The 21,141-nt window shown below is 40.3% G+C and overlaps 2 protein-coding genes across 6 annotated transcripts in view; both read left to right on the top strand.

The window, feature by feature from the left end:
- xrn1 (5'-3' exoribonuclease 1) overlaps positions 1 to 16,144 on the top strand; it is a 122,820-nt gene extending 106,676 nt beyond the window's left edge. For all 3 annotated transcript variants that reach the window (XM_060834508.1, XM_060834510.1, XM_060834507.1), the window contains 6 exons: positions 300 to 463; positions 6,276 to 6,389; positions 6,541 to 6,652; positions 7,396 to 7,553; positions 9,757 to 10,073; positions 15,428 to 16,144. In XM_060834508.1, coding sequence (XP_060690491.1) covers positions 300 to 463; positions 6,276 to 6,389; positions 6,541 to 6,652; positions 7,396 to 7,553; positions 9,757 to 10,068 — 860 coding nt within the window. In that variant the 3' untranslated portion in view covers positions 10,069 to 10,073; positions 15,428 to 16,144. The remainder of the gene's footprint in view (positions 1 to 299; positions 464 to 6,275; positions 6,390 to 6,540; positions 6,653 to 7,395; positions 7,554 to 9,756; positions 10,074 to 15,427) is intronic.
- A 3,892-nt stretch (positions 16,145 to 20,036) lies between these two features.
- Positions 20,037 to 21,141, top strand: part of gk5 (glycerol kinase 5) — an 84,151-nt gene continuing 83,046 nt past the window's right edge. The window contains exon 1 of one of the 3 annotated variants that reach the window (XM_060834505.1): positions 20,037 to 20,178. Coding sequence is in view for 1 of the 3 variants with exons in the window: in XM_060834504.1 (XP_060690487.1) it covers positions 20,455 to 20,583 (129 nt within the window). In the remaining 2 variants the exon portion in view is untranslated. Of the gene's footprint in view, positions 20,584 to 21,141 lie in introns of all 3 variants that reach the window. The other 2 variants (XM_060834504.1, XM_060834506.1) reach the window with 2 other exon arrangements.

Raw genomic sequence — 21,141 nt, 5'->3', positions numbered from 1 at the left:
GCTCCGGTTTCTTCCCACAGTCCAAAGATGTGCAGGTCAGATGAATTGGCGATGCTAAATTGCCTGTAGTGTTAGGTCTGGGTGGGTTACTGTTCGGAGGGTCGGTGTGGACTGGTTGGGCCAAAAGGTCTGCTTCCACACTGTAGGAAATCTAATCTAAAAAACTTTAAGTAACTATAGTATTAGATTTGATGTGTGTACAGGGTTGGATTTTATATTCAATTCCTATTGTTGGCAAAATTCTTATCTCTGTCTCTGTGGAAAATAGCTTAAACTGTATCTTGTCTTTTATTCCCCAGCTGCACAAATGAACAAACCTCACGGTTTGCAGAGTGGAGAACTGTCAGGGCATTATCAAGGACGACAGCAACCTCCTTTATCCACTTCAGTGGCCGAGTTGATCACCATTTGTGCTAGAATTGGTCTACCACATCCAGATTTTAGCTTCATCAAGAGCCCACAGGTTGGAACAAATATGAATTTACAATTTACCAATCGGCTACAGTCTTGTGAATCGGAAAGCAACTTGCAAAAAAAGACAGAGCCCGATTTCCAAATGTCTCACTTAGGAGCAATGGTGGTGACTAATACAATCCCACACAGGTGTATTAATATTGATTTTAAACATCTGACATGACCATTTCTTCTTACTTACAAATGGCTATTTTATATTATCCTGCACTGTGTTCCAACTTGCATACAATTCGAGTTGTGAATGGATGCGAGAATGGAATCTGTTCACAATGCAGGGATTACCTGTGTTCTTCCACTGATGATCAGTTCACTATTTCAAGTTTTACTCTTTGAATTGATTTGGCTGGGGCTAAAGAATTTCTTGTTGCATTTCTCACCAGTACTAAAACATAGTTATGGTAATTAAGATCAAATTGCCAGGCAAACATTTGTCCAAATCACTGCTATTCAAGGACACATTATTTTAATGATCTTTATAAATCTATTCACAATCACGATTTATTCCACAGTAAAATCAATTGCTCATAGAATTCCAGTTTGAACTGTTTAAACAAGTGTTGAATTTATCTGTGTTATCTCATTCTAGCAAGTTCCATTCTTGTTAATGTTGATACTGATGCTGCCTCTATTGATTGGAGCTCCTGGATTGTCATCAGCTAGTCCAATGCAAGGCAGTTAGGATTTCAGCCAATTTTATTTATGGTAAATAGGCTAGTAAATCAGTCTGGTAAAACAGACATTTTGGAAACTTTACAACTTTTTAAGAAATGTGTATATTGAAGTTTTTAACGGTCCGGTGGACATAAGGCATAAGAAGTCGGTGCAGCTGTCAGCTGTTTGGTGCCTCAGTCCTGCTTTGCTATTCACGATGATCATGGCTGATCTGTCCCAGACCTCACTATTCTTTCACACCAGCTCAGGATAGCGATGAACTCAGGATAGCGATGAACTCAGCTGTTGTTTCAAAAATCTATTACCCTTCTCTTTAAATACTTTTCAGTAATTTAGTCTCCACCATTCTCTTGTGGTAGAGAATTTCAGACATTCTTGACTTTATGGGCAAAGTAGTTTATTTGCATTTCAGTTTTAAATGTCCTTTATTCTGTAACTGTGTCCTGTAGTTTTAAGATTACCTCTCCCGTGAAACCGTCTTCTCAATATCTACTCTGTCATCTCCCCCTCAAAAAGGATATTTAGCTTCAAATCTTCCGTGTATTTCCAGATTTTTGCTGTCCATAAGATTGGCCAAGGTTCAAATCTATGCTGTAAATAATTTATTATCCTTAATTATGCAAAATGTATTTTCTCATGAGAATTTGTCAGCAAAGGAACGTTTTGTTATTTTGGATTTTTTTTAACATCAGAAATTAATTTGCACTTATACAGCATCTTATAGAACTTCAGGATAATCTGAGGTGCTTTACAGGCAATAGAATGTGTTTCAAACATTGTAATGTTAGAAAATATCAGCAATTTACATACAATTAAGTCCCACAAATCGTAACATTCTGTTGGATATTTGTTGAAGGATAAATTGTAGCCAGGACACCAGGGGAATTAATTCCCCTTGTTCTTCTTTGAGTGCCTGGAATCATTCATGTCCAGTTGAGAGTATTTCATTTCTCATCTGAAAAACAGCACCTCCGAAAATGTAGCACCTCCACAACACTGCACTGAAATGTCAGCCTTAATGATATGCCAAAGTCTTTGGAATTGTACCAGAGTTCAGTGTTTGACCTAAATGAGCCATTTTGAAATCTAGTAATGGATGTAAGTGCGCCATCTGAATTAAAGCCAAAGTTGCTGACTAGGTGCTAATGGAAATTTGATGAATTTAGTTATTTTCATTGATTGTTATCAACTTCGGCTTAGATTGTGTTTATAAAAAGATTTTAAGCAATGAAGGATATTTGCAGATATTTAAATTACTCAGCATTCAAGTACTTTAGAATGTTGATCAAGAGTAGCCTGTGTCCAGTGATGTGATTATGTAGTCCATGGTCCACATATTCTAAGTAGAATGTCATTTTAGTTTTAAAATTAAATTTGAACTGTGGAAAATGGGATTCAGGAGCAATTGAAGCAGATGGTAATGTGTAACACTTAAAATGTTGGGGTCATGTTGCTTTAAGAGGTGAACAATCAGAAAGGTAGGATCAGAAACAGTAAGTGGGTTTGCTCAGCTAAAGACATGCTGTCTGCATTGGATTGTTATTTGTATAAGCAGTGTGCGTTTGGGTAGTGATTGCAATGAGGTCAGCCAGGTGGACCTCATAGAATATGAGTTCCCTGATTAGGGCTGTAATTCCATTCCAGTCAGGGAGCCCTGGCTGACATGTATAAAGAGACTTGTCAGAAGTTCTGTTTACAGTGAGAGCTGACTCTGAGCCAGCTGGGTCAGTGTCAAGGACATCCACATGTAAATAAAGGGTGACTCAGTGATGGGATACCAACTCTGTGGAGTTATTTTCCTTTGCTTTGAGAGTTAAAATAAAAAAAAATCAGTGAACTCTTAGGCTATAAGACTCAATTATTTTAACAAATCAAAGAAATTGTAAGTAAATGAGAGATACTAAACCTAAAAGTAACTTCCGAGCAGGCTGTGTTGTCGTTGTGCTGGGCAGAGCTGAGGTGGGTTTCTCTGGTTTTAGTGATCTGGGTTTGTATTTGTTGGAACAGATTATTAACAATTTAAACTGGAATTCTGGTGCAAAGAAATGGCTTCAAGCACCATGAATGTTGCTGTTAGCAGACCCCAGTGCAGCATTAAAATCGTTTGGTGTCAACAAGAAGTGGTAATCCTTTTAGATTGCCTCCAGTGTAGATACATGCCCTTTGGCCCAACAGGTCCACAGCAACCCTTCGAAGACTATCCCACCCAGACCCATTTCCCTCTGACTAATGCACCTAACACAATAGGCAATTTAGCATGGCCAATTCACCTGACCTGCACATCCTTGGACTGTGGGAGGAAACTGGTGCACCCAGAGGGAAAATGTGCAAACTCCACACAGACAGTTACCCGAGGCTAGAATCGAACCTGGGATCCTAGTGCTGTGAGGCAGCAGTGCTAACCACTGAGCCATCGTGCCATCCTTATCCATATTGTCACTCACATCTAGGTGGGAATTGTTTTGATTGGTCAATTCAACCATGGGAATTTGGAAAATAGAAATAGGGGTTGGCCGTTTGGCCTATCAAACCTTTTCCACCATTCAACAACATCATGATTCGTCCTCTACCTCAATGCCATACTCCTCTCTCATGTAATCCTGTAGTTTCCCACTGATCTTTGCCACTTTGTGTGCATTAACTTTCAATATGATACTCTCCTTTATTTCCTTAGTTATCCACGGCTGATTATCCCTTTTCCTACAGTCCTTCCCCTTGGCTGGAATATACTTCTGTTGAGCACTGAAAACTCACTTTGAAAATCCTCCTCTGTTCCTCAGTTATCCCATCATGTAGTCTTTGCTCTCAGTCTACCTTAGCCAACTCCTCCCTCATCCCATTGTAGTCTCTTTTGTTGAAGAACAAGAGACTGGTATTGGGTTTTACCTTCTGACCCTCCATCTCTATTGCGATTCAGTCATACTGTGATCGCTCCTCCCTGACTGTAACATCATTACACAGGACCAGATCTCAGATTGCTTGTTCCCTTATAGGTTCTATTGCATACTGTTCAAGGAAACTATCATCAATATATTCAATGAATTTCTCCTCAAGGATGCCTTGATTAACATGGTTTGACCAGTCAATCTGTCGATTAAAATCCCCCATAAAAAGTGCTGTTCCATTTTAGCATGGTTTAGTTATTTCTTTGTTATTTGCCTACCATCCTGGGATGTTATTATTTGCTGACATATAGACTGTCTTTCAGTGAGTATTTCCCTTTACCATTTGCAATTTCTATCCTCATTGGTTCAACCTTTTTCTCCATAGAATCTATATCATTTGTCAATACTGCCCTGAGGTCAGGCTTAAATATCAGATCTAAACCACCTCCCTTTCCTTCCTGTCTGTCCTTCCAAATAGTCTGATACCCCTGGATATTTAACTCCCAGTAGTGACTACCCTGCAACTATATTTCTGTAATGGCCACTAAATCATACTCATTCATGATGATTTGTGTCATCAATTTGTTTACCTTGTTTCGAAAGTTGCAAACATTCAGGTAAAGTGCCCTTATGTCAGTTTTTATACCTTCCTTTTTGATTCTTAACACCTCTACCAGAAGAACCTTTATTTTGAAACATGCTCAATTTTTCTGTCACTACCTAGTTTCCACTCATCTGAGTGCTACATTGCTCAGTGTTTGTTACTTTTTATTTACAATCTTGATTCTCTTTTTCCTTAAGCCCTCACACACACCCACTAACTCAGAGCCTCCCCTTGGATTTCTATCCACCTGCCAACCTAGTTTAAAGTCCACCTGCAAGAATATTGGCCCTGTCCCTCTTGAACAGATCCCACCTTCCCCAGAAATGGTCCCTATTATTCAGTTGCAATGAGAAAGATCGTGATTTGGAAATGCCAGTGTTGGACTGGGGTGTACAAAGTTAAAAATCACACAACACCAGGTTATAGTCCAACAGGTTTAATTGGAAGCACACTAGCTTTCGGAGCGACGCTCCTTCATCAGGTGGTTGAAGATGGTGCTTCCACATAAACCTGTTGGACTTTAATCTGGTGTTGTGTGATTTTTAACAATGAAAAGGATCGTTCTGTTATGACAAATAGCAATGGTTATGTAGTTCCCATAAAGTCCGTTTTTTAAATTCCAGATACTTATTTTATATGTAACCTTCTGCATGGTGGGATTTGAATCCCAGTACATAAGCCTGGCCTTCTGGATTGTGAGTCTTCCACCTCCCCTTAAGGTGTTTCCAATAGCAGAATGGAAGTGGGTGCTGATCTGTACTGCACTGCTGTTACTTACGAATAGTAATGAAGACTTGCTTGTTGGATCAATGTATTTGAAGTATTAATTTTAACTATTATATACTTTAAGCTATATTTCGGCCTGGGGGGGATGTATCAAAGGAGTAAATATTATTTTAAATAATTGATAAATACAGCAATTCATGATTATGGATGTTGAGCAAAATAATTCGGAATAAGAGATTTGAAAAATTTGTTCAAATACCACTAATAATAAACTGCTCGCTCCTCAATAATGCTGTATGATCCTGATATCTCTAATGACTAACTGATACTGTGCATAGTGGTAGAGGTGCTGAATATTTGGAGAAACCATACTTTTTAATGGTTGTGGAAGGTAATAATCCTTTCTTTGGAACGAACATATGGTTTGCTACAATAATAGACAAAATAATTTATGTTATGCGGTAAATTGGAAGAGAAATTTATTGTTCATAAAAAAAAATGCAGATTCTTCCATTGAAGTAGCACCGATATTGAAATGATTTCAGCTAGTGGGAAATTAGATATTCTTAACAGAGTCAGCAGGTCTGGCAGTATCTGTAGAGAACAAAAGAATTAACATTTTAAATTCAGTGACAGTTCACCAGGACGTTGCTGGACAGTTTTTCTCTCGACAGATGCTGCCAGACATGCTGAGTTTCTCCAGCACTTTGTGTTTATATTTCAGATCTCGAGCATCTACAATTCTTTGTTTTATTTATTCTTAAGAGCACATTTTATGTTTTGATCTGGTTATTCTGGTTATCTTTTTTCATCTTATGTTTACAAAATGTCTCTTTATAATTGCAACTATTTATCCACTATTATATACACAATTCAACCACTGGTTGTTAATAAAATGCTCTTGTTTTCTCTAGGGCCTGACTGTTTGTCAAGTAAAGTTAGCAAATGGTTTGCTTGTGCACGGACCTCAATGCCAGTCAGACAGTGAAGCACAGGAAAAGGCTGCAGCGTTTGCATTACAACGATTGGTACAAACAACATCCTTTGCTATTTTCAACTTGCTAATATGGCAGTTGAGATTTCAGCTTACTTAATCTAGTATTTTACAAAGAAACATATCTGTTGCTATCTCATTTCAGTTGCAGTATTTATTTGCTATTTTAACTTCTGCTCATACAGCATGCCACGGGACAAAATGTTCCCCTCCCTCCAAATATGTTTTCCGGTTATCAACCAGTCACAGGAGCTGTACCACCACCTATCATTCCACCATCCTTTGGTCAGACCCCTGGTAAGAAATATCTGATAATTAAAATCTTAGCATACATTAATAATTGTAGCCTTTCCAGTTCAGTTTTGAGTAACCTGTGGTACAGAAGTAGTGAGGTATTGATGTCTTTGTTTTAGGAAAATGTTAAGTAGGCCCTAGAAATTTATGAAATAATGCAAAAAAAGCCTTTGTTAATATCCATTTATGTCTACATGTACTCCTTAGCATTGCTATTTTCTTGAGTTTTGGGGTACTTTAACACAGGCAACATCATTCAGTTTCTGTTGTTTTTCCATGTTTGCCATGACTACTATATTGAAATTTTAGATGTGTTTAGTAAATTATTGAATTAGAAATGTAATTTAACAACAAATTTTGTATTATTTTTTATAATTATCTTGTTCCAAGGAAAGCTGTTATCCAAAATGGTTAAGGGTACTTTAATACCATCGTAGTCACTGGGTGCAGGTTGGTCTTGTCTCCCATGTAACTTTGCTGAGGTTGTGCTATCGCTCCAGAAAAATATCAATTAATTTTTTAATAACATCCAGGAAATGAGGTTAAAATATAGCAAGCAGGGAAAGATATGGAAATGAAACTCAGCATGTCAAATCACTCCAGAGTGAGAAATTTTGTGAAATGGAAATTGGAACTGTTAAAAATTAAAGTTATAAATGAATATAAGAGGATGGGAACAGTCCATTTTTAAAACATTCCCAAATGTGAAATAATCTTATAATATTTGAATGTCTTTCAATCCTCAGGCGGTATGATGTCCACAGCTCCTAATGGATATGGTCCTATGCCTTGGACAACTTTGATTCCTCCCCCACTGTACAATAGCTTTCAGATCCCATATTCAGGAAACATCTGTCCTGGAGGAGTGCTTATTGGTACTCACAATCAATTTGTGCCTTTGCAGGTAGGTTTCCATGGCTTTTTGTGTTAAAAACGTGTTCCCTGCCATTGAGAATAACTGAAGCAAGAGGTGTTTTGAAATATGAGACAGATCACAGATGAAAACATAGTCTTTTACTTGATATCCAAACAATGTCTTGATAAGTCATCTTGTTGTATTTGTGTACTCAAGTGCAGGTAAGATCCCAATTTACATAACATGATGCCTCATTTTGGGAGGAACATTAATCGCATAGTCCTGCAGATCATAGGTTTATTCTTTCATTAGAGAGAGAGAGATGACTGGGTGGTGGTCTAACCTGAGGTCAGCACACATAAGGGGAGGGGAGATGTTGAACAGGAAAATCCTTCATTGTAACCTCAGGCAGTGCAGAAATTGATCCCATAATGTTGGCATCACTCTGCATCACAAACCCGCCATCCAACCATCTGAACTAATTATTGGCTTTGAATTAGTTTGTGTTTAAGTCCTCAGCTGGTGGGAATGGAGCAATCGATTGATTGGCTACTTTTTTAAACTGATGCCCATTTGGTTTCTGTTGCGTTAGGGTGTGGAGAATAAACATTCCATCAAGTCTCAGAACTCTCACTGCATGATGCTTTAAATGTTTTTTAAAATCCAAGAACACTTATTAATGTAATCCCTCTTATTAACTACTTCAACTTGTAGAAATTTGTGGTGTTCATTGGACAAGGCAACCAATCTATGAACAAAAAGCAGATAACCATCTACAATTCTTTTCATGGTATTTTAGGGAACAACATTGACCAGAATACTGGAACAACACTCTTCTTGAAATAATGCTTTAAGATTATTTAGTGTTCACTTGAGCAAGTAGACAGGATACTATTTTAACATTTCAGACACACAGCACACTTTATTTTTAATCCTGCACTGAATTTTCAGCTTAGATTTCATGTTTAAGGCGTAGGAAATGTAATTCCATGGATAGGGTAAATAGGCAAAGTCTTTTCACTGGGGTCGGGGAGTCCAGAACCAGAGGGCTTAGGTTTAGGTGGAGAGGGGAAAGATGTAAAAGAGACCTAAAGGGCAACTTTTTCACACACACGGTGGTATGGGTATGGAATGAGCTGCCGGAGGAAGTGGTGGAGGCTGGTACAATTGCAACATTTAAGAGGTATTTGGATGGGTATATGAATAGGAAGGGTTTGGAGGGATATGGGTCAAGTACTGGCAGGTGGGACTAGATTGGGTTGGGATAGCTGGTTGGCATGGACGGATTGGACAGAAGGGTCTGTTTCCATGCTGTACATCTCTATGACTCTATATATAAAACTTCTTGAGGTATGAAGTGCTTCTTTTCTGGGAACGAAGAGAAGACACTTGTTGGTTCAGTAATGTCATTCTTATTTCAGACTCTGAGTTTTGAGTTTAAGCTCTCCTCCATCCTGATGGTAAAAGATCATTAGAAGTGGGAGTAGCCCATATGACCTCTTGAACCTGCTCCTGTGTTCCTGGCCAATGCTGAACTCCATTTTCCCTCCTGTCACCCTCCACGTCCCTTGATTCCCCAAAAAGACCAAAAATTTATCGTTCAAAGTTGACATTTCAGTGCAGTACTGAGGAAATGCTGCAGTGTAATTGGTGACAGTCGTTGGGTTAAGGGCTTCTACGTATGGTTGTAAAAGACTTGTGGCAAAGAAGAGCATATTAGATCTTCGAGTGACTTGAATAATAATTATTTCTCAGATACCACAACTAAAACAGGTTTGTGGATAATTACCTAATTTTTTTAAATGGCAGATTTCCTTGCAAATTAGAAACAAATGATAAGTAAGTCAAAAATAGTTCATAACTGAGCAGTTTAATTATCCTAATAAAACGAAAGAAGTAAAATAAACATTCTCCTAGTTGATTTTAAAATATGGGTTGCCAGACAGAGTATGAGAAAGTGAGGACTGCAGATGCTGGAGATCAGAGCTGAAAAATGTGTTGCTGGAAAAGCCCAGCAGGTCAGGCAGCATCCAAGGAGCAGGAGAATCGACGTTTTGAGCATAGATTGTTGTAGATCTCATGTCAAAAATGCAAAATGATGTCATCTTGTACAATTCTTTCATTTGGTGACCTGAGTTTGATGTGTGATTTGTTGCCTTGTAAAAGTAAAGACCCTATAGTCTAAATATTTTGTTATTTCACTGAAACATTTGTTGTAGTTATCACCGTGTGTGTTTTTCTTCTTTCAAAGGTGACCAAGAGGAGGACCAGCTTTAATAAAACACATGATGACAAGGACTATAATCATTCAGTTCAGCAAAAATTCAGTCAACCACCACCCATGATGGACTTTTCAAATACATCATCACATGGGTATCCTTCTGCTAGCACCTCAAGAAATTTTTTTCAGCCTGGTCGAACAACCCTTGAACCCCAGAATAAAGCAATTGTACAGACCCCTGTTCAACCCCAAGGGCAGCAAAGGCCAATGGCAGGTTCAACTGGTAAACGCAAGCACAGGAAACTGGCAGTCAATTTTGGAGCATCCCGCCTGCCACAGTAGCTAAGGTGAATCTCATTACACTGTTTCTGAACTTTAGCTTCATTCACAGTAATTTTTTGAAAATTAGTCTTAATGTTCATTTGTTGATTTTGTTTTCATGCAATCATGAGCTTTCCTAATTTCCAGATGATCTTCATTAATGTTGTTAAAGGGTGGAAATTGTCTCCACTGAAAAGTGGCACTTATGGAGTATTCTACCATCCACGATTGTTCTTCCATTCCATGTATTTGAAACAAGCATTTTTTGTGAAATATTCTACCTTTTATCCTAAGTCAGTTTGAGTGGTGTACTAATACATTTTCACATTTAAATAAAATTTTCTCCAGCAGTGACCAGCTGCTGGAATAGGCCATAAACTGCCTGCAGTTTCTGTTGATCTGAATTATATATTTTTTCTGTTTCCAGTATGCTTTTCTGTCTTGCTTGCCATACTTTGCTCTACGTGTCATGGTGCAATGATAACAATCTCTGTCTCAGTGTCAGCAAAATAAAAGAACTGGTCACTGATTTCAGAGACAAAGGTGGAGACCGTGCCCCCACCACCAACGGAGCAGTGGTTGAGAGAGTTGAGAACATCAATTCCTAGGTCAGTTCGATAATCGATAACCGATAACCTCTCCTTGACTTGCTACATAGATGTGACAGTCAGGAAGGCACAACAAGGCTCTTCTTGCTCAGGTGGCTTAGGAAATTGGGCATGTGCAAAAGGAACTTTTGCCACATTTTACAGGCACAACATAGAAAGTATACTGTCTGGGTGCATAATGATCTGGTACGGCAACTGCTCTGCCCAGGACCGTAAGAAACTACAGAAGGTTGTGTGCACAGCCCAGACCATCACAGGAGCCAACCTCCATTCCACAGAGGAATAAGTGAGGACGGCAGATGTTGGAGATCACAGTTGAAAATGTGTTGCTGGAAAAGCACAGCAAGTCAGGCAGCATCCAAGGAGCAGGAGAATCGACGTTTCGGGCATGAGCCCTTCTTCAGGAATGAGGAAAGTGTGCCCAGCAGGCTAAGATAAAAGGTAGGGAGGAGGGACTTGGGGGAGAGGCGTTGGAAATGCGATAGGTGGAAGGAGATTAAGGTGAGGGTGATAGTCCAGAATGGGGGTGGGGGCAGAGAGGTCAAGAAGAAGATTGAAGGTTATGAAGGTGGTGCTGAGTTCGAGGATTGGGACTGAGACAAGGTGGGGGGAGGGGAAATGAGGAAACTGGAGAAATCTGAGTTCATCCCTTGTGGTTGGAGGGTTCCTAGGCGGAAGATGAGGCGCTCTTCCTCCAGCCGTCGTGTTGCTATGGTCTGGCGATGGAGGAGTCCAAGGACCTGCATGTCCTTGGTAGAATGGGAGGGGGAGTTGAAGTGTTGAGCCACGGGGTGGTTGGGTTGATTGGTCCAGGTGTCCCAGAGGTGTTCTCTGAAACGTTCCGCAAGTAGGCGGCCTGTCTCCCCAATATAGAGGAGGCCACATCGGGTGCAGCGGATGCAATAAATGATGTGTGTGGAGGTACAGGTGAATTTGTGGTGGATATGGAAGGATCCCTTGGGGCCTTGGAGGGAAGTAAGTGAGGAGGTGTGGGCGCAAGTTTTGCATTTCTTGCGGTTGCAGGGGAAGGTGCCGGGAGTGGAGGTTGGGTTGGTGGGGGGTGTGGACCTGATGAGGGAGTCACGGAGGGAGTGGTCTTTTTGGAATGCTGATAGGGGAGGGAAGGGAAATATATCCCTGGTGGTGGGGTCCGTTTGGAGGTGGCGGAAATGACGACAGATGATACGATGTATATGGAGGTTGGTGGGGTGGTAGGTGAGAACCAGTGGGGTTCTGTCCTGGTGGAGATTGGAGGGGCGGGGCTCAAGGGCGGAGGAGCGGGAAGTGGAGGAGATGCGGTGGAGAGTATCGTCGATCACGTCTTGGGGGGAAATTGCGGTCTTTGAAGAGGGAAGCCATCTGGGTTGTTCAGTATTGGAACAGGTCCTCCTGGGAGCAGAACCACCACAAGGGATATATTTCCCTCTCCTCCCCTATCAGCGTTCCAAAAAGACCACTCCCTCCGTGACTCCCTCATCAGGTTCCCACCCCCCACCAACCCAACCTTCACTCCAGGCACCTTCCCCTGCAACCGCAAGAAATGCAAAACTTGCGCCCACACCTCCCCCCTTACTTCCCTCCAAGGCCCCAAGGGATCCTTCCATACCCGCCACAAATTCACCTGCACCTCCACACACATCATTTACTGCATCCGCTGCACCCGATGTGGCCTCCTCTATATTGGGGAGACAGGCCGCCTACTTGCGGAATGTTTCAGAGAACACCTCTGGGACACCTGGACCAATCAACCCAACCACCCCGTGGCTCAACACTTCAACTCCCCCTCCCACTCTCACCAAGGACATGCAGGTCCTTGGACTCCTCCATCGCCAGACCATAGCAACACGACGGTTGGAGGAAGAGTGCCTCATCTTCCGCCTAGGAACCCTTCAACCACAAGGGATGAACTCCGATTTCTCCAGCTTCCTCATTTCCCCTCCCCCACCTTGTCTCAGTCCCAACCCTCGAACTCAGCATCACCTTCCTAACGTGCAATCTTCTTCTTGACCTCTCCGCCCCCACCCCACTCTGGCCTATCATCCTCACCTTAACCTCCTTCCACCTATCGCATTTCCAATGCCCCTCCCCCAAGTCCCTCCTCCCTACCTTTTATCTTAGCCTGCTTGGCACACCTTCCTCATTTCTGAAGAAGGGCCCATGCCTGAAGTGTCGATTCTCCTGCTCCTTGGATGCTGCCTGACCTGCTGCGCTTTTCCAGCAACACATTTTCAGCTTCATTCCACAGACTCCATTTACACCTCTTACTGCCATGGAAAAGTTGTCAACATCGTCAAAGACCCATCCCATCCCGGTAATGCTCTCTTACAACCTCTCTTATCAGACAGAAGATACAGAAGCTTGAACTGACACAGCAATAGGTTCAGCAACAGCTTCTTCCTGGCTCTTATTGGACTGATGAATGGACTCTCTAACTTCTAATACTGTTGATCATTTTATGCTGATCTTTCTTCATTTACCTCCTGTGCAGTGTAAATGTGTATGCCTCAGTTTGTCTAACCACCCCATGATCTCTCTCTCTCTCTCCTTGCTTACTGTGATCTACCTGTATTGCTCGCAAATAAAGCCTTTCTGTACAAGGTACATATGACTACAAGAAATCAAATCAAATATCAAGCCAAAAAGAAATTCTGCCTATCTCATAAACAAGTAATGTGGTGATATGAATTTCTTTACCATTGTGATGATAGGTATGTCGGCCTAGTATTCCAAAAACTGGCAGCGCATACAAACAGGATATCCAGTTGGCTGTTAGTAAAAAGCAAAATATGATCGTACTCAACCAACTTGCGCTTGCAAAACACTCAACACTGTCTAACATTAAATGTGATTCAGAGATTGGATGCCACTTGCTCTGTAATGCCAAGTGTGTGACAGATTACACAAACAAACCATTTAGAATCATGAGTCGGATGTATAGCATTGTTAGAAGTTACATACGTTAATACAAGGGCCATGTTTTTGCAGACAAGAAGAATGTGCACACCTTCTCTGCCTGTTTCAAGTCACTAAAATATGTGACACCATTCTCTGGCTCAGTTCACAGGCTAATATCATGACCAATCAGTCAACCTGCCTGGTGTAAAATTTAAAGCTTGATAGTTAACTATCAGTCATCATTAACTGAGACGTTTGCCAGAGTTTACTTGCCAAATTCTCCTTTTGTACAGTATAAATGATTATTTCCCTGTTTCTGTGGCATTTCTTGTGGATTAATGATGACTGGCAGTTGATAGATATTTACTGTTTGTTGCCTTTCTTTCAGTATGGATTGTGCACTGTACTTAATTGCAAAAGCATGATATCACCTGTCATCTTGCCATTTTTCTAGCCTCAGCAATGCTGATCTCATACATGATCCAGCTAGAAATCTCTGATTTTCACTTCTGAGACTGATCATAACTTCCCTGTACTGGTAGATAAGTCTCAACTATGAGAAGTGTAGTCACATCTTGGTCATTTTTAATATTAGTTCTCATGTGAGCTCCAAACATTTAAATAGTAATTATTTAATTTTTGTTACAACAATTTTGGTTTTGAATTCAGCTTGAGATCTGTACCTTGACATTTCTACCCTTCCATTGTAAGTGGGCACAAACTCTAATTCTGAATTTAATTGATTCCAGTTTATGGTCTACACTGTGATGTAACAAATTATGACTTAGTTTTGAATTTATTTCTTTTAGTAAGTTACAGCTTAAAATGTAGAATGAAAGACTACATATAGTATTCTGAAGCTTGTGGATGGTTCACTTTTAAAATTAATGTTTGTAGTTCTCATTTCCTTGGAAGGTTATTCCTTATTAACCTACTCAACCAACTTGCTAAAGTTTGAAAATTGCTTGATCATTTGGATAAAGCTCTTTGCTTATTAATTACAGCAATGATTGAAAGCATCACACTCTGCCTGTCCACTTAGAAATTGTTGGTCTGAATGAATTTCTCAGGGTTCCCAGTGATGTCCCTGTTTGACTAAACAAAATCATTCAGAATTTCTTTTTGGAAATACATGGTTAATTTTATTTTGTCAAAGCAATGACCCATTAATACTGCAGTTCTATAAATCCACATTAAGATCGGTACTACTTTATTTTGTGTCACTTTTCCTTTCCTTTATGTAGAAGATCATATTCATCTTCTGGTTTAGTTAATGGTCACATTTTATGTATTGGAAATATAGGTCCAACCAGAATAGTGTGTTATATATTATTTCGTACCGATATTCCGTTCCTATTCTTTGTCTTGTCTTGTAATTGTTGATTTCAAAAACAGAAATTGCTGGAGAAATTTAGCGAGTCTGGCATCCTCTGTTTACAAAGTTAATGTTTTGAATTTGGAATGATGTCTTTAGCATGTGTTCTGAAGAAGGGTTATTGGACTTGAAATGTTACTGTGTTCTCTCTGCACGAATGGTACCAGATGTGCTGTGTGTCTCCAATAATTTCTGTTTCCATTTGATTACCAGCACCCACAGTTCTTTGTTTTAATGTAATTATTGAGTCCAGGTACTTTGAATGTTGTGTTAAAGTGGTGTAATTTATTGTTTAAGATCCAGAAATTTAAATGCCTTAGTGTTTGTTGAAATGCTTTTGTTTTAATACCCAGTTTGTTAAAATGAGTTATGACTCATGCTAAAACCAGTGCTTTGAAATGTTGAAATATTTTCTAGAAATGTCCATAGCTGTACTGAAATGGTGTAAATACTGTAATTGAAAATGGGCATTAAATTTTAATTGTGTTCAATCTTTTAAAAGGTACTCCAGATCCATATTTAGTGTCATCCGATGCCCCACGTTTGTCCACATCTGATACCTTGTGAAACTACCATCCGTCATCCAGGGATCATCTGAATCTCCTACTGCAATATCTCATCTCAACATGTGTGATCATTTTCATTTATATAAATTTCAAGTAATTTTCATTTTTATTCAATGTAATCAATTATGTCCAGTGTACAGTTAAAACACCAAAAGCCTGATTGTGTTCATGTAAAACAATATATTTTATATGACTAAAGAAAAATTCATCTGCTGCTGTAGATGTTGTAGAAAGTGCTTTCAAGATTGTTTTATAGAAACCTGAAAATTTCAAATCTACTGCCTGATTTGTAGGTTCTATGCATTTACTTGTAATCTTTTTGTTTTAGAATACTTTAAGAATTTTAACTTTATGACACAAAAACATTTTAATGTTTATCAATGTTAAAATTATTTTGCTTTTATGAGTATTCTTAACATTGTATTAAAGCCTTTTCACATGAATCACATTGGACTAAGAAAAATGTACAGTGAACAGACATTGGTGACACATGAATCATATTTATTGACAAATGTGGACTTTTTACATTTTATGTATTAAACAATGGAGATATTACTGGCTAATAACAGTACAATTTAATGTTGCACTTTCTGCTGACGTGTAAAGGCAAGCTTAATATTACAAATAAAGCATTTTGTTACAAGTGTTCAAAATGTGTTACTGACATTCTGTTATTTAGTAATTTGTAACAACTTGGGAAGTGTAGGGTTAAAAGAAGTCTCATGTTCTTTTACTGAGTGCATGGAAATTTTATCTGAACTCTGTGCATTTACTTATTGTGCAGGGTGTAATTTAACCTCAGAATCTAATATGAGTACTGAACTCTGCCGGGATGGTTGATTATAAATTCTGTGTTACTATTTCACAAAGTTATTTTACAAATTGTGTGGTTCACCTAATGTCTGTTTCCCTGTTTCTACACTCCAATTTGTAATTTCTAATCTACAGAAACTGAAACGGTGGAAAACAAAATCATCGCTAGGTATGTCGTCAATGTGGCAACCAGTTGAAGTGATGTAAACAGTAAGAATGTTGAAATGTTTATTCCCGTGTTTGAAGAAAGGTACAATGGATCCCCAGGAGGTAAAGGGAGATTAATTTACCAATTAAATGGGAACTTTTATTTTTCTCTTTACAAACAATATAATGACTGGATTAATCTATATCTGCAGTTAAAGCACATGAACTCTTTCTCCATGCCCTCAACTCACAGGCCCAAAAACCTTAAAAGTTAGAAAGCTCATTGACCAGAAATATTGGCTGTGTTTTGTTCTCCCCCACAAATGCTGCCAATTCTACTCAGAATTTTAAGCAATTCTGTTTTATCACTTAAAATTGCAGTTAGCCATTCAGGGGTGATGTTAGAAAGCACTTCAACTGAAGCATCATAGAAACTTGGAATCCTTGCACCCCCTCAAAAAAAACTTATACCTTTACAAATTATAATGCCAACTTAAATATTGTTGGCAAGGGTTGTAAAAGTACAGCAGGTTTGTGGTGTTGAGATACAAATCATCAGTGACCTAACAATGGTCAAATAGGCTAGAGGGAAAGAATGGCCTACTCCTGTTCACAAGTTCCACCCAACAATTCATAATACAGTATTCCAATTTGCCAGTCGACATGATTTAAAAATAACCAGCTACATATTAGTGAAAATACACAATACTTTTGCAATCAAGCCAATCTATACCATCAATGCAGATTTTATGGGTTTTTTTCTACATTTGAACTTCATGTTAAACACTCATCTTTCCTGCCACAAGAGATAGCTAATCTAATCTTGCACTTAATGACCAGATTAGTGTTCCATTTTTTATATTTTCATTATCACCAAGGTTATTATTGCAAAACCACAGATCAAGGACAGTAAGTCATCCTGGAATGTTGGAACTCATGCCAGTTTACTTTGCATTGATGACTTTCATGTTGTACATTTGAACTTTTAAAAAATCATTTTTTTTCTACCAATCCTAATATTTGCTGTGTGTGTGTGTGTGTGTTGAGGGGAATGGGGCACTTTATTTTTCTGTCTTTTTACCTCCAACAAATGTATCCTGTTGAAGTATCCAGTGAATACCACAACACAGTATTATGAAGAGGGAGAAATTACTATTTTGATTGGAGACATCCCTAGGCTCAACAGCTGTGAAGATGCAATAAATTAAAATATGAATAAATTGAGGAAAAATGCCTGGTTAGGAATAAACAGCCAAAGGTGACACATCAAAATGGAAAATGCATAGAAGACCATTGATCTTGGTCTCTTTCTCAGAGCTTTGTCTTTACGTGGTTTCTTAACCCTTAGAATCATAAGAAATTGGAACAGGAGTAGGTCATTCGGCCCCTTTAACCTGCTCTGTCAATTGATACTGGAAAAAAAATCTTGTCAGATATCATCTTCAGTTGACCCAGTTATAGCAGCTTTTTGTAGTCATTCACAGTTTTTTGGTTTTGTGGGGAAGTTTAAGTTGGTGTAGTTTAAGTTAGGTGACGTCTTTTGTTCTGACCTTCCAACCAGAGGACATAATTTACTTCCATCACTGTCAACTTCTTTGATCACTTTAAACAATATTGATATAATGGTGAGAAGTGGAATTTTAAAGTGGATTTGCCAGAGGAAGGTCTGGAAAGGAGATGTTGGAAAAGATATGGATGGTGAGCATGTGGGAATCCCTATGAGATAGATTGAGTTAATGAAATGCTAGTGTTGTGCAGGTCAGGTGAATTGGCAATGTTAAATTGCCCATAGTGTTTGGTGCAGACCCAGGGAAATGGGTCTGGTTGGGTTACTCTTCGGAGGGTCGGTGTGGACTGGTTTGGGTCAATGGGCCTGTTTCCACACTGTAGAAAATCTAATCTAATCTAGATAATTGAATTTGAAAACTGGCAGCATTTCTAATCCTCTTCTGAAGAAGAGACCTAGAGTTATACAGCACGGAAACGAACCCTTCGGTCCAACTCATCCGTGCTGACCACTTATCCTAAACTGATCTAATCCCATTTGCCAGCACTTGGCCCATATCCCTCTAAACCCTTCCTATTCATATACCCATCCAGATGCCTTTAAATATTGTAATTGTGCCAGTCTCCACCACTTCCTTTGGCAGTTCATTCCAGACACACACTCACTGTTTGAAAAAGTTGTCCCTTATAAATCTTTCACCTTAAACCTATTCCCTCTAGTTTTGGACTCCCTTACCCTGGGAAAAAGACCTCTGCATTTAAATCTCCACAGATGCTGTCAGACCTGAGTTTCTCCAGCAATTTATGTTTTTGTTCTAGATTTCCAGCATCCATAGTATTTTGCTGCATTTGAGATGATGACTGTTCCTTATTCTGTGAGGATTTAGATCCACAGAAATGCATTATTCATGGGAAGACTTGCATAGAAGTAGAAACAAAATCAGAAATTGCTGGAAAATCTCAGCAGATCTGGCACCATCTGTTGGGAGAAAGCAGGGCGCGTTTAAGTAGCACCAAGGGACGAGTCCTGGTGTGCTTTCAAGCCAATGGTGTCCATTTGTGGAGTGTTGTAAGTTTGGAATTTTTTCAGTGAGGGAGCCATTGACACAAAACTAAATTTTCCCTGGAGCGTCAGAGGCTGAGGGGTGACCTTATTAGGGGTTTGTAAAATCATGAGGGGCATGGATAGGGTAAATAGAGAAGGTTTTTCCCCCTGGGACAGGGTGTGGTCCAAAACTAGAGGCGAACATTTAAGGTGAGGGGGCAAGATTGAAGAGGGACCCTATGGTGCGTGTGTGGAACTAGCTGCCAGAGGAAGTGGTGGAGTTGGATACAATTGCAATATTTAAGTCACATGGCACTGGATTATAGTCCAATATAAGTTTATTTGAAATCACAAGCTTTCAGAGCATTGACATCAGGTTGTAGTGCAACAGTTAAAAATCACAATACCAGATTATAGTCCAACAGGTTTAATTGGAACACACTAGCAAATTTTTAACTTTGTACACCCCAGTCCAACACTGGCATCTCCAAATCATGCAACAGATTGATTTGAAATCACAAGCTTTCGGAGTGCTGCTCCTGAGGTGGACGGACATCACCAGAAAAGAAGCAGCACTCCGAAAGCTTGTGATTTTAAGTCAACCCGGTGTCATGTGACGTCTGACCTTGTGCACCCCACTCCAAAACCAGCACCTCCACATCATGTTTAACATTTAACAGGCATCCGGATGGGTTCGTGAACAAGGGAGGGTTTATAAGACCATAAGACATAGGAGTGGAAGTAAGGCCATTCGGCCCATCGATGGCAAATGGGACTAATTAATTTAGTTAAAAATCACAACACCAGGTTATATTACAACCGGTTTATTTGGAAGCACCCAGCCATGGAGGCGCTGCCCCGATAACCTGCTGTGTTTCACCACCGACTGTAAACAGCTAAAACATCAGCTCTGGCTCTGCTCCGGGGACCTCCCCTTTCACATGGGCTGATGCGGCTGCGTCACAGGGGGGCGGGGCGAGGGGGGTGGTGGAGGAAGCAGCCGTCCCTTCCCTTCCCTTCCCTTGCGTGGGGAGGGGCTCCAAACGATCAGCTTGTCCGGGGCACGGCAGCCTGAGCGGAGTCACGATGCTATTCAGTGGCCGGGGGATGCCGCTGTGGACAGACCCAGCGCGAGGATGCGAGTGTTTCACTTGGATACATTTCCTTTGATACAAAGTAACAAACTCCCCGGTTGTTGCTACTTTGCGCTGGAGACTTCTCGCTTCTCTTGTGGCTCCAACCTTAGATTTTCCTTTTAAAGCACCTGTCTTGTTGTTTTGTCAGTGTTTCCTCTCTCACACGCCCCGGTGTTTTTTTTAATTTTTAATCAGCCAGCCTTGTTTCATGGCTCCCCGCCTCCTGTGTGTCTGAGTCGTCCCTCCCGCGGGTTTTGGGGGAAAGTGTCCCGGCTCGGTCTTTTCTCTCTCTCTCTCTTCCCCCCTAGCCCCCGGGATGGGGTCTGTCCGAAATGGCCTTCGCCAGAGTGACACGTACGTTCTGGCCGTCGATGTTGGCTCCACGTCGGTCAGGTGCCACGTGTATGACCCCGCCGCCAAGATCAAAGGGTCGAGTAGTCGGCCGGTAAGATTGACCGGGGTGAAGGGGGTGAGGGTGATATCTGAGTCTGAAACGGTAACCTGGGTTCTCCGATTCACGGAGACGGTTCTCAGTGAGACCTGCCCGCCTCCAGGCAACCTCAGCCCGTTGTGTCGTTTTTTAGGGAGGGTTGGGATGCGTTCATGCCATAATTTAGCTTGATTTTTAAAGTTTAGCTTCATTAAAATTGTGGGCACCTCCTCGGCGGTTGTGAAGGGCGCCAACTTTGTAAAAACTAAAGTTAATTCAGATTTTATTTAACTTCGGTGTTCTATTTGGGATGGACAGCAATGTTCACTGTTGACAATGTTAGAGTATCTTGTGGTGGGCAGGATATTGCACTGGCTGAAGTTACTATGAAGCACTGACCTCGAGATCTCGCTTCCAGGCTAGATGAGGCCTCCAGTTAAACCACCTCCAAGTTATCTCTCTTTCCCTTTCTCTCTCTCTCTCTCTCACACACACACACTCTCACACTCACTCAGAAAGTGGTGAATTTTTACCTTCATGGTTTACTCACCCACGCACCCCTCAATTTACACC

Source organism: Hemiscyllium ocellatum, chromosome 13, assembly GCF_020745735.1.
Source record: "Hemiscyllium ocellatum isolate sHemOce1 chromosome 13, sHemOce1.pat.X.cur, whole genome shotgun sequence".
Classification (NCBI taxonomy): Eukaryota; Metazoa; Chordata; class Chondrichthyes; order Orectolobiformes; family Hemiscylliidae; genus Hemiscyllium; species Hemiscyllium ocellatum.
The sequence above is the reverse complement of the archived record's forward strand: the minus strand, read 5'-3'. Positions and strand labels throughout refer to the sequence as shown.